Source organism: Boleophthalmus pectinirostris, unplaced genomic scaffold (genome assembly GCF_026225935.1).
Source record: "Boleophthalmus pectinirostris isolate CB_2022bp ecotype Guang Dong unplaced genomic scaffold, ASM2622593v1 HiC_scaffold_17, whole genome shotgun sequence".
Classification (NCBI taxonomy): Eukaryota; Metazoa; Chordata; class Actinopteri; order Gobiiformes; family Gobiidae; genus Boleophthalmus; species Boleophthalmus pectinirostris.
Window position 1 is genome coordinate 20770883 of NW_026571115.1, and position 13999 is coordinate 20784881.

General features: G+C 37.6%; 2 protein-coding genes across 2 annotated transcripts; both read right to left on the reverse strand.

Annotated features, from left to right (window-relative positions):
- Positions 1-5475: 5475 nt before the first annotated feature.
- LOC110172899 (somatostatin receptor type 5-like) lies at positions 5476-9258 on the reverse strand. The gene is made up of 4 exons (XM_020938861.2): positions 9052-9258; positions 6800-7534; positions 6312-6716; positions 5476-6103 (listed from the first exon to the last, which is right to left on the reverse strand). Exons 1-3 carry the CDS (start codon positions 9067-9069, stop codon positions 6312-6314), a joined length of 1158 nt encoding a protein of 385 aa, XP_020794520.1. The 5' UTR covers positions 9070-9258; the 3' UTR covers positions 5476-6103.
- Positions 9259-12570: 3312 nt separating this feature from the next.
- Positions 12571-13654, reverse strand: LOC110172920 (myeloid-associated differentiation marker homolog). The gene has a single exon (XM_020938883.2). The coding sequence runs from the start codon at positions 13652-13654 to the stop codon at positions 12779-12781; it is 876 nt and encodes a 291-aa protein (XP_020794542.1). The 3' UTR covers positions 12571-12778.
- Positions 13655-13999: the final 345 nt, after the last annotated feature.

Consider the following 13999-nt stretch of genomic DNA (forward strand, 5'->3'; position numbering starts at 1 on the left):
TTCCTAGTACAGGTAAAGTTGTGTTTACAATCAAACTCCTGCAGTGAAGCCAGCGATCATCCATCACTTTTTCCTTACAGTTCACTTGTTATAAATGCAGTATGTCCTAATAACCACACTGAAGTCACCATCACAGATTGATCCCTGTCAAACTCACTTGTTTGTGATGGACAATTTTCCTTTGCCAAATAAATAAATAAACAAATGAATGAATAAAAAATAAGCCCTTTGCCCTTAATTTTATCAAACATTTCTTCTTCCACTTCTGAACACTTGGTAACTGTAGTGCCAGTGTTGGAATGTGCAGTGAGGAAAGGGAGTATAGACTAAAGGAAAGCAGACGAGGAGGCGCTGGTATCATGAGCTTTTTCTTATAGATGGGTTTGTCACAGTCTCTAAGCATTCACTTCACACACACACATGCACACACACAACCACATCCTGCAGTGAAATCTGTCACACAATGTTTATATGAGCCAGTGCTTGAAAACCCTGGGGAGAACATCACAGTTGTTTTGGCTTTACCCCTTTAGGTTGTGAAATGGTTCCAAAAATAAACTCAGACGTTATGTTCAAATTTCCATGTTGAGTGAAAGAAGGGCTGTCATGATCTGAACTCAATCCAAAGAAAATAATACTTCTGCAGATATGAAATATTTCATGTTGTTTCAGAATGTTTACTGAACTGGTTGAATTATAATCTGTGAAATGTCACAAATTTAATACAAATATCACCTAACCTAACCTTTTCAAAAACAGAGCTTAAAGGTCCTATATTATGCAGAAAAGACTCTTGTGAGCTTTTAGTCATGTTTAAATGTTGTTACCTCATCAAAATATGTTTGAGTAGTTCTTGTGTAGTCTGTTTACATCTCCAAAAGTGCTAAAAAAATAAAATAAAAAATGCTCTGTTCCACCTTGTGATGTCATGTAGTGGTTTTCATGTTAACAGCACCTCTTACCTTTAGTTCAGTAGAGATTGGCAATTCCAGGTCTGAAATTATCCAAATGATCATAGTGAAGCTGTATGGAGTTAAAAAACACACACACACACACACACAGTGGAGCACTTCCTGTATTACCACATGACATCACAGGGTGACACAGAGTGTTTTCTGTTTGAGAGAAGTACTCAGACTAAATATGCAGGGTTTGCGCGTTAAACATGTGTGAATGAAACAAAACACAACCTACTCCAGGTATGTTTGTGATGAGGAAACAACATTATAACACAGATCAGGAAATAGCGTAATATGGGCTCTAAAACAGAATTCACGAGTGTAAGTATCTCTTCTTTAAAAAATGGCAAACACAACCCCCTAATGTGATAAGACTTTTATATTTTGCTGGCATGGACACGACAGCAACACATAATCACAGTGACTTCCATCTTCACAAGTAGTGCATTAGCCTCTAGTATAGCTTTTGAGACTCAAGTTGCAATTTACATGTGCAGCCCCCAGCCCCCAGCCCCCAGCCCCGGTGTGCCTGCCTGGTGTTTAAGTGTCCGCATCCGTTCCATCTGTAATTGCAGATGACACTCTTGTGCTCCCTGCTGTGGACTCATCCTGCTTTCGTGGATTATATTGTACAGCCAGTCACCCAAATTTCATCAGTGGAGTGGTTAGAAAAAACTCCAAAAAGCAGCCTTTGTACCTTTAACCACATGGGGGAAGTGAATTGTTTCTTGCAAAATACTGTACAACCCCAAAAATGCAGATTTGTTTTCAAGTGCTCCTCAAATGTTGCAATAGCCTACATTATTTAAAACATTTGTGTGAGGAGGCTTCCAAGAATCTGAGGCACTGCAGACACCAAAGGATAAATAAAAAGTAGTTATTGCGACTTTTAACTACTACCCCCTGTCAAACACTTTTTAGTGCCATCTGCGTTTCATTAAACCTATTGTCTTGGAGACCAAACCAGACCAAGTTACATGCCAGATCTGTGGAGAGGCAACCCCTCTCACAGCCAGAATGCCTGTTTTTCTGTCTTTGGGCAATACAACCACCTGTAACTGAATAGATGTAATACAGATCTGTTTAATATCATATTGTGGCACATTCAAAGCAGAACAATGACATCCATAGAAAGAAGGTGACAGATACCTCACCAAAAATTTACATAGTGCACCTTTATGTAAAAAAATGGGATCTATACTTTGCTTGAATTTATATTTTTACTTTTACTTCACTATATTTGAGAGCAGCTATCTGTACTTTCTACTTCACTAAATTTTTTTAAAAGGACCGAAAAGTAAAAGCATTTTTTAAAACTGTTTGAGACCTGATGGTTTATTTTTAACACGTTCATAGTTTGAGCAAACAAAAATATACAAATAAAAACAATCAAATCACTTGTTTCCGGTGAACAATGACTACATTAAAAGTTTTATTAGATCACAAAAAATACTCAAAAATACTTTTAAATACATTTTTAAGTGGGTATGTTAATACTTTTACTTCAGTAATTTTTTTCAAGTGATATTTTTCCTTTTACTTGAGTATTTTTTGCTCCAGTATCTGCACTTTTACTTAGGTAACAGAAGTGAGTAGTTCTTCCACCACTGGTAGTAGACAATGAAGAAGCATAAAAATACACACTTCATAGTACTTTCTGGAACATCAGATCACCATACACAAATATTATAAAAGTGTACTTAGACCAACTTAATACTTCCAGTAACTTCAAGCACAAAGGCTCTTTATTGTTGAAAATATATGTTCTGCATTTTTAGGAATAACATTAGTCTAGTCAATCATTACAGTACACTGGTCAGAACATCTGAGAACTCTGTAGTCAGCTCTCAGCAAGTTATTAGAAAAGTTAAATCAGTAACTCAACAGCCTCCAGCTAGCCAGCTTATATTTTATAACCCCCACACACACACATACTCCCCAATCAACGACGTCCCAGAACAACCCAGTACATTTCAGAACATTTCAGTGTAAATGTCAGGGTTAGGTTTAAATTGACACAAATATTTAGCTGTTTGTACATTTGTATTGACCTGTCAGTGTTCAGTGGGTCACAGTAATGGGAAGAATACTTTGAAAATGTATTTAGTTACAGAAGACTGAATACCTGCACTAAAATGTATTTTGTCCGATACATGGGCCAGAGTACTGCATTCTGAATACTTAGAATACTTTCCATTTAAATTAAAGTGTTATTTAGGGTTAAAAACAGCTTGATGTTTGTCACTAAACGGAGAAAGAAAAATTGCACATGCGCTCACCACGAGAGCAGTGTTTTCTATTTTTTTTCTCTAATATTTTGCAATTTGAAGACTAAATTGTGTATTCTGAAACCACCGAAATAAAGTTATTGCAGAATTCAGACTACATATTCTCATTTTATGTATACTTCCCAACACTTGAGGTAGATGTAATTTTTAATTGATTTTTTTTATTTTTTGTATGCTGTATTTATGTGAAAATCATCTGTCATCCAATTTACTGAGGCTCAAGGCACTAAGCACATATCAGTGCACTAATGAAGATGTGGTTTGCTGTAAATGGCTCCTTTCAGTCCATCGTTTGCTTTGAACACATGGCGGATATACATTTCGTTAGCCTAATAGCATAATTGCCTAAGTCCTTTTTTTGGCCAAATTGTGATATCTGCCTAAGTTTACTCTCCTACCACTGCTGCATCACCCTGCCTTATTGCCTTTGTCCTCAGCCATCAGAACACTTGTTAGAGTCTAAAATCACTGTCTGCCTTAGTCATCTCTATACAATATCAATAAAAAATACCAATGTGCTTGCTAAAAATTGTGTTTTTTCTTATTTTCTGAGAACGTTCAAATATGACTTAGGCAACTACTGGCTAACAATTTGTTCACAATTTGAGCAGAGCGAGATCAGGAGTCTTTGTTTCTCGTATCAACACTGTCTGGTGAATGACTGACCTAAAGAAGCCCAAAAAAAATGCTCTGAAAATATAGCAAATGTTTGTTGGGGATAAAATAGTAAAGAAAGTTTTAATTTGTTCCCCTTTGACAGAAACTCATCTACGGCTTCAGTCTAAATCAACATCATTAAATGTAAAAAGAAAATAAAAATGTTTCTTGGAAAAACTGTCCCGTTGACAGAATCATACCTGCATGAGTTATTGCACATACGTAATTAAATGTAGTTGGGTTTTTTTTTTTATTATTAATAGGCGCTTAATAGGTGATCTAATTAGCTTTTCCCAGGAAGATGACATTGCCTGATGTTTTCCGCAATATAGCATTAAACCTGTCTTACTTCCATGAAACAAGCAGGACAAGTCTAATTGTGGAAAGGCGAGCACACACACCGAAAGAAACATTTTCAAGGTATTTTGGAGCAATAAAAACATGAAATTTAATAAACAAAAATATAAAAATACAGGTTTAATGCCATAGTCTGTAACATTCCAGGAAAAGCAATTGCATCTCCACTAAAGTCTAGTTTATTTAGCAGTATAATAATTACCCATATAGTTTTTGACCTGGTAGCTAAAGGCAGAGAAAATGGTTTAGTCTGGCAGCAACCCAAAAAAAAAGTATGTAGTATTAGGGCTAACAATAGGTAGCCAATAATTAATTATTATAATAGCTTTCTCAACTGTTCCACTGATAATTGTTGTTATTTCCACTTGATGCTGATGTTTGTCTTGTAACATAAAAATAGGACATTGTGCTATGATCCTTTTAATCCCTTGTTGTATGGCACAGAACCAGTTTGAAGGAATAGAAAGATAACAATGCCTCTGTTGTCATTTGAGGACGAAGGATAAACAGGGTTAGTTGCTGTTGACACATAAGAGCTCTGAAAACATATGATTGATGTGGGTCCTACACGAGAGACTTCGCAAGGCAATGGAGAGGAAAAACCTGGAAGTGGGACCTGTTTCGTGGAAGTCACAAGTGAGTTAAAATATTTTGCCGCTATTCAGTGTTTGATAAAAGCAGCTCTTTGAAATGACATTGAGGCTGTCAAGAGCAGCGTGACCATAAACACCGGGGTATCCAGAATCAGCAGGAGCACTGGAGTGTTTCTACCCATACTGCCATCGCTTGTCAGTAAACACATGTGCAATAGGGGCTGAGACTGACAACGTAAAATGGATGGTACATGGCTTCCTTATATTTCAAAATAGTTGTGAGTAACACAATGTTCTTAATACATTACTCTCAGCTATTTTACATGTTTCAGCTGTACTGTGTGGACTGTCAATCCAATGTTTGTGGTTCTGTCTGAGAAATTTCCCACAGCTGTTTTTAGTTTTACCCCTTTAGACGCTCTGTGGGGATCACATTCTGGGACTGGGCAGGATGAACAACAAAACAAAACAAAAAAAATATATATATATAGAATTTAGTGAATAGATTTTGAGTGGGAACTTAAGTCCAAAGTATAGCTACGATAATAATACATGGGCTAAGATGAGACATTTGTTCTGTTCTAACGACCACTGAAGCCACCACCAAACACACAATTGAAATTTAGCGAATATGACTTTGATTTACTTGAACTGATGAACTATGAAACTGTGCTATATATACAACTGTAAAAGATTTGCAAATAACCACAAGACGACAATAAAATGGCGAAGTACAGTGAAACAAAATGGCGCATAAAATATCCAACACAGCAGAATTGAGCGATTTAAAGGTGCACTATGTAACATGTCTGGTGGAGGGTTTGCCACCTACTTGTTTCCATGGAGATGTTATATCTTTGCCTAGAATGTTCCTCTGTATCTGAATCTACCTCCATGGAGAAAAGCTGGGAATACCACTTGGCCAAAATACAGTCAGATCTATGGAAGGGCGAGCCTGCTAAAAGTAACAAAACATGATACAAGGAAAAGCTACATAGTGCACATTTAAGAATTTATAACATTTCTATATTTACATCTAGTTTTAATAACAAGTAAATACAACCAGACACATAACAATCGTACAGTACAATATCAGGAATGTACAAATTGGTTCCATGTGTTCTCAGTTTCTTTAGTCACATAGTCCTATTAAAAAAACTTGAAATTGTCCAAGCAATTTTAAAGTTTACAACATGGAGGACTTCAACTGCTCATTGTTGGTTTGGGAAATCCTCTCCATTTGGACACTCTGTAAAAATACAACAGAAGAATTGGTAGATTAATGGATGTAGCACAAATATGACTGTGAAAAACTGTTAACAAAATGTCTTTATCTGATGTTTCATATTTCTGTTTATTGAATGAATTGTCATCAGTGTTGACTATGTGTTCAAATCAAAATATCTGCTTTGTGTCAACATAAAACAATTCCATATAACCAAAGTTCGCCTCCTCACCTAGTTGCCCGTTGTACCATTCTTTGCTCTCGGTGAACCTGGGACTTGGGTGGGAACTGTTCGATCTAGGTTTGGCGTGAGGGCCTGCTGATCCACCGTGACGCCCTCAGCAGATTTGTTCAAGCAGAGAACATTCTGGAAACTCTGCTTGAAGTTATCGGACAGGAAGCCGTAGAGGATGGGGTTGGAGCAGGAGTTGACGTAGGTTAATATGACCAGGATGAAGTAGATGGCAACAGTAGTGCTGCTTTCAGGGATCGTATAAACCAGGTTGACGATGTTGGTGATAAAAAACGGCAGCCAGCAAAGGACAAAAACCAGAACAATGATCACCACCATGCGGGTCACCTTACGCTCGGACTTTCGGCGCTTTGTCAGACCGGCTTTTGCACCTGCTGACCTGACCTGAAACCATTAGAAGAATGACTTGATTTAATTACAAACGTCACATAATCAAATACAGTTGAATAAAGGTTGTTTTCCATTACCCTGATGACAAGCAGGAGGTAGCACAGGCAAATCACCACGACTGGACCAAAGAAACCCAAGATGGACGTGACGAGGATGAAAACATTGGACCACAAGTTCTTGGGCTCAGGCCATGTTATGTTACAAGTGTTAAAATTCTCTTGCACGTTGGAACAGATTGTTACCGGCAACGCAATGAGAAAGGAAACTACCCACATCATTGCGTTGAGTATCTTTGCCACCTTTGGCTTTCGCCACCTGACACTCCTCATAGGGTGAACCACAGCTAGGTACCGATCGATACTCATCACCGTAAGGCAAAAAGTAGAAGTAAACTGGCTCATGATATCAGCTGTCATGTATATTTTACACAGGAACTCCCCATAAGGCCAGTAGTATAGCACATTTTGAGTGGTCAGGAAGGGAATACCAAGAATATAGAGTTCATCAGCCAACGCCAAGTTGAGAATGTACAAGTTGGTCACAGTTTTCATCTTGGCGTAGCGGACCACCACGTAAATAACCAGCGAGTTTCCAAGGAGACCAACGATAAATACAATAATGAAGACAACAGCAGTGGCCAAAGTGGTGACAGTGTCAGACATTCCAGATTCAAAATGTGACTGGTTGTTGTTTTGTGAACTGTTGTGAATTCCAACATGGTCAATGTAGGCAGAGGATGTACCGCTATCATTGCCAGTGAATGTCCAGTTATAATCCCCCATCTTGATCGAGTCTGAAGATTGCAGAGGCAGCTGCAAAATCACAGAATTAGAGTTATTGTTTTGTGGGCAGAAACTTACGCACAAAATACAGTTGATTTATAAATCACAAAGAACATAAATTCATTGGAAAAATATTATGCTAAATGCAGTGATTGAGCTTTCTCTTGGGAGTAATTGGATATGGCAGCATTCTGGGAAAAATATGCATATTTGACATCTGCAACAAAATTGTCTGGGAAAGTATCCAAAATGTAAAATTTCTTGTCCTTGAAAAAACTTTGGATATGAGCACTCAAGCAATATGTAGCGTACTGCAACTTTCTGATTTCAACTGTGTTCAAGATTCCAAAGACAAAACTAAACAGTATAAAACATATAATAATAGGACATTGCCTGTTTTAAAATGCAGTACATTCTTAAAGGGAAGTATTAACTTACTATAAACTAATTAAACAGTTCATCATTGTGCAAATTGTTGCCCATACTGCTGGGGGCTTATTCTGGAAAAAGGCTAGCATGCTGACCAGGCTAGCACAATGACTCATAATAATCCGCTAATGTGAGACGAGCCTGGGGCCACTCGAGAGGCTTCAGTTGGCTTGTGGATGACCTAAAGTAATACTACCGGTGATTTCTCTTTTTTTTGCCAGACATAGCAACTTGTGGCTATGAAATGTGTTTTACAAATAAATGGTGTGACGTTGGGACGCAGTGAACCATGCACATAAACATGAAGGGTGACGTGCGGCCCGCAGGAGCATGTTGGGAAAACAAACATGTGCCGGCTCCAGGAGCTAGACTGGACACTGCAGTAGGCACAATTCACAGAATCAATGAGGACATAATATTGTTTGGCAAAAAGTCATCTACTCAACAATAACATGCATACAAGCAAACTGTATCTTTATAAACATTTATTTTAAATTGGAATCTGCTATCAATAGTCTAATAAACTACGAGACCATTTTCAAATAATTTTAGCAGATTTCACTTTTTTTTTAATTTTTTTATTAAATTTCCCCCACACAAAATGTTGGACTTGTCTGCACTGTGTGTATCAGATCAATGAATGAAACTTGCTTTTGATTGATTAAGGTTTATACTGTAGGCTATGTGCATGTTGGTATGAGAATCATGCCTTCACAGCTAATGTTACACAAAACGCTTCTACTATTGTAGAAATCATACAACATATTCTATGCAACAGTTACTTTAATGATGTTAGCCCCATCTTTGAGTGGATAAGAGGTTTCACTCTCTTGTCCACTCAGAATATTTCACCTCAAATTATGTTTTTAAATGTATTTGGGGATTCTAACAGTAATATTACAATATGACACTGATGCTAATAAATCATATCTTGAATCAGGAAGAATCAAAAGGAAAAGGTTAAATTTAGTTGGTTTAAAATTAATGATGCATAGTAACAATGCACATTCTGTAACTTCAGTCAGTAAAATATCAAGATCAAGTATAATAATAGTAACAATCTAATGCCTAATATCACAGAACATTGTGATAAAGTTAAATTTTGAACATGCACAAACCTGTTGCTCTATGTACATCTCATCCTCCGGTTCAGCTCCTACTTCTTTTGCACTTTTGGGAAAATTACTGCGTTCCTCAAAGCTTACTCTTTTCTTTGCACACCAGACACTCCTCACGATTGGCTTTTCATCTTAAGTCGAGTTGATCCCGGTTGGCTCATTTTCCCCGTGAGTTGTGGACACTTGTCACCTGCGCATTCTTTAGGAAATCCTCTAAAGGGGAGCACAGATGAGCACAGAGGCAAGTCAACAGTATTTATGTGAACGGCCACAACCCTCTTTGGATGTGAAAGTCCCACCCACTGGGAAAATGGCAATTACTTTACAGTCCAAAGTGGAGTGTGCAATGCTCCCTCCTTCCTTTCCTAGACAGACTACATACAAATGTATTCTAGTAAATAATAAAATTATAACTATTCAGCTGAACCAAAGGTGTTTGCTTTGCAGTAGAACACTTTAATGGCGTTATTCATTTACTTGAGAATAAATCTATAAAAATCAGATAAGGAGAGAGGGTTTTCGAAACAAGCCTCCCTAATTTAGCGTCGACAGGTGGTACGTGTCCAATATTTCATCCTTCATGTTTTTCCACCTGCAGCCCCAAGAAAATCATTAGTGATAGTTTGAAGTTGATGATATATGGGACCAGTCGGACCTGCTGAAAAAGACAGAAGAGGCAGATTTATGGACATATGATATAAAAGTAAACAGTGCCACCCAGCTGTGTGACAGAGACAGTGATTTGTGTGGCACTGCTCATATCACCAGGACAACAGCACGGTTCATTACTGCTCTGTGTGCACTGGCATTTAGTGTCCAACCTCCAAGATTATTGTAGAAATAGTATATGAAACAACCACTTTATATTCAGTTATGAAAAGCTGTAATAGAGATTTGTTCATAAAAAACAAAGATAAAAGTAAACAGATTTGTCAAACTTCAGAAGAGAGCTACAAAATGATAATGAAATGATAATAAAAACAGTTTTTATGGTTTTCAGACATCACATTCTTTCAGCCAGTGCCACATATCTTTTGATTCCCACAGTTACCTTTGCATAGTAGAAACGTATAGCTTTATAGGCTGTCCAAAAAGCATCATAACAATAGAGGTTTGGAGTGTGTGAAGCTGAAGTACACACAAACCACCTTAATAATAAAGAATGCACAAAGTCAGTGATATATATTTATATTTCAGTTCTCAGGCCAAAAGTGTTATAAAGTGTAAGGTGCTGTTATTGAGTTCAAGAGGGACACTGGCAAGTGGCTTCTCCTTTAAAAATATATGCCTTGGAAATTAAAAATGTATCAAAAAATTCATCCGTGGTGATATGTGTGAGAAATATGTGACGGTGGTTTCAGTGGTTTCAAGGAGCTATCAGCCGGAATACATCACTGCTTCACCTCTGAGCAAATGTATTGAGTTGACTGAAGAAGCCTGGCGCCTATAGGCTGGTCTGGGTGGCTCTGAGCAAATCAATACCTCTTGATGTCTGTGGCAGCACACGAGACATCTACATTATAACTCTGAGGGATGAGAACACAGACTCCGTCAGGTGATTTACAAGTCCATGTGAAGATGAGTGGGGTATATGCAATATGTGCAGGCTTAGTTTTGACAAAACTGGTGCCTAAAGTGAAGTTTTTTTTTCTTTTTTTTTGGAACATTACTTATTTCTATTTTTTTCATGATAAGAAGACTTATCATGAAAGGCTTGGGGGTAAGTTTGGTGTAAAGAACACTACGAATTATTCAGCAAGAATACTTTTAAGGGGTCAGTGTCTTCCTGAACTATGCTCATATTAATGTAATATTGTAGGTACATATAGACATATTATATTACATATTATGTTGCATCTTGTGCAAATATCTACAAATAAATGTTTTTTATTTATTTATTTTATCTGCATCCAAGTGCTGAGTGTTCCTGAAATTGTAACATCACAAACAAAATTTGGCACGGTGGCTGAGTGGCTAGCACTCATGCTTCACAGCAGGAAGGTTCCAGATTTGATCCAGGCCTTTCTGTGTGTGCATGTTCTCCCCGTGTCTGGATGGATTTTTTCCAGGCACTCCGGTTTCCCCCATCAAACCAAAAAACATGCATCATAGGTTATTGAGTCCAGGAAGAATAACTGTATGGAAGCACAGCTAATGGAGGCCAAATAAATACAAATACAAAATTATAGAGATGAATGTGAAAATAAAACCTTCTAAACATACATTGAAAATGCCTATATAGCCTATACATCACACAATTTGCATAACTTTATCAGAGAGGGAAATACAGCTCTGTGTAATCCAATGACATAAGCCGCAGCATCATGTCCTTCCACACTACGGTGTTAGCATTATTAGATCCACCAGATGGGTTCTGTTTTGCTCTCATGTGGATAAGTGAATTAGCATCATTTAATAAAGCTGATGTAATGATACAGAGCAGAGCTGTGCTATAGTAGAGCTAACAATTATGTATCAAACGCTCACTGATGAGACTCCACATGCTGGTCCCTCCACCTGTTGGTTATACAGGAAACCTTCAATATTTGCCTAGCTACTAATGAGGCATACTTATACTGCAGAACTGGAGCCTACACGAGCTAGGACCACTCATCACTGCAGACGTTTAATGGAAGATAATGAGCATCAAAAAGTACGTGTGAATCTGAATGACTCATGTTTTATACGTGGCCACTGAGGACTGTCCGATGGGATGTAGCAACAATTATCTGACACTGGTCAAATTCAGGAAGAAACACATACGTATGAATATATTAACATCTAAATAATGAGGAGAATGAAGCAATTATGAAAATGTTTAGAAGCAAAAAGTTAATTAGCCTCTGTATGGGCTTAGACAACATTCTAAGCCCAGCAAAGCAATCATTTTATAAATGTATAATGGTCTTAATAACACCAACAAGTGAAAATAAACTATTTTTAGAGTTACTTACTGAACTAACTTCGAACTTACCAATGGTTGGGAATGGAGCTGCCAAAAAGTGATGCCCTTTTTTTCAGTGACATCTAGTGGTGCTCCAGAGGGTTTGCAGAAGCAGGATAAAGATGGCTGCCAGACGGTAAGATGTTTTTTTTTTTTTTTTTTTTTTTTAAGTGGCCTACATGGATCTATAATTTATATTTAAAAAAAAATATATTGTAGTTCTATGGTAGCCTATTGCAGAAAATATGAGAATGAGTACAGTGTTTTCACCTGTACATTCAGTACTGCTATGTAAAATATTTTCATGTTTATTTGACTCCTTTCACTTCAAGGGACGGTATGTAGGATTTTTTATTTCAAATTTCATAAACACAACCTGTTTGTGTCCCCAGATACAAGATAAACATTTTCAAATCAAAATCCCTTTTCCTGATAACAACTGTAATGTTCACTATTATTCTGGTAAAGCTTACATCAGTTTACATTAAGAAGGTATCAGCAACAACACACAGAACACAGAAATAAAAATATATATGAAAACCATCTACTATATAATTCCCCAATGAAGAATAGTTTAAATAACACAATTTAGATGAGATGTTAGATTTTAGATTATGAACAAAAAATGCCTTAATGCACTCTGGTGGTATTTATTTCATTTGGCCTATTAATGTAACTCTTATCATCCAAGTCAGTTTTTATGACATGGTTTTGTTTTTTAATCATTAATTAATTCAAGTCTTGGACATTACTTCACTTATTCAGCAAAACCACAAATAGGTTTTACTCTCTTCCCACAAAAAACACTACGTAAATGGAGTAGACACTGTCCAGTGTGTAAACAATTGCATTAAAAATAGTCATGATAGTGATTACTACAAGTTTATCCCATGAACAGAGGAAACCACAATTTGGAGGTTTGGGATTGTTATGGAAACTGTAGAGCGGCCATATGACCATTGCAGACAAATACATCAACGCTGCGACAATGTTGTAGACAGTGACCACTATTTCAACTGAGACCGGTGAGTATGACGTTAGCTGGGCGGTGCAGATAACAATTATGATGATCGTAAAAATGAAGCACAATGAATACACGGACACACACCACTCCAGTTCTGGTTTCTTGAAGTACTGACTTTTGTGCATGGAGGTGAAGATTATGCATGCAATGAATGTCTCTAACATCTTCATGATCCCAGGCAAGGTGGAGAGGAATCCAATGTGCTCCCCCTGTGGTCGAAGCCGGTTTAGAACCACCTCACCAACGTAGACCAAGAAACACACCCAAGACAAGACAGAGGCCCCGATCTGGCAGTGGCACCTTGGTCCGCTCGTTGCTGCTCCTTTACAAGTGAAGAAGGAAGAATAAATAATGGATGCAGTGAAGAGCATGAGGCTAGCTAGCATCGCAAAAGCAGTGATGAAGTCCTCCCATCCAAAAGGCATTTTGGAGTGCATTGTTGTAAACTCCATGATGAGGATGAGTAGGGTGACGAGGAAGCAGAAGCACCAGGTAAACATACACCATGACCAGTACGAATTGTTGACATGTCCAACCGAAGCCACAAGACTGAAAGATATACAAGATAAAATGGCAGCAAAGATCCGCAAGATGCCCACAGGCTGAGTGAGCGCCCGCAAATCCACAACAGTCATTGTCAAAGTAGTTAAGATTGTTTTATCAGAGATGTTCAAATAAGTTCAAACTCTGAACAGAAAAAAATTGTCCTCGTCATGAAATCCATGTATCCCAAAGGAAAGGTGGATAGGATAGTGCTTGAAACCGAAACTCAAAATGCTCTGCCGCCTATTCAAATGCAGCATCTCCGCCTTATCTCTGTTTATGGCCTTGTTTCATACTAGTGATTGGTGGAAGTTATCATGTTCACCTCCCAACTCACTAGTGGACTATTGTCCTCTTATTGCATGCACTGCTCACCAACCCACACCTTTTTTTTCATACAAATTAGAGTAAACAAATACAATACTAGATGATTTACC

Coding starts and splice junctions, on each gene's coding strand:
- LOC110172899 (XM_020938861.2), bottom strand. Junction 6,717..6,799: donor ACCTCCTGCTTGTCATCAGG/GTAATGGAAAAC, acceptor TAATGGTTTCAG/GTCAGGTCAGCAGGTGCAAA.
- LOC110172920 (XM_020938883.2), bottom strand. CDS start 13,654: ATGACTGTTGTGGATTTGCGGGCGCTCACTCAGCCTGTGGGCATCTTG.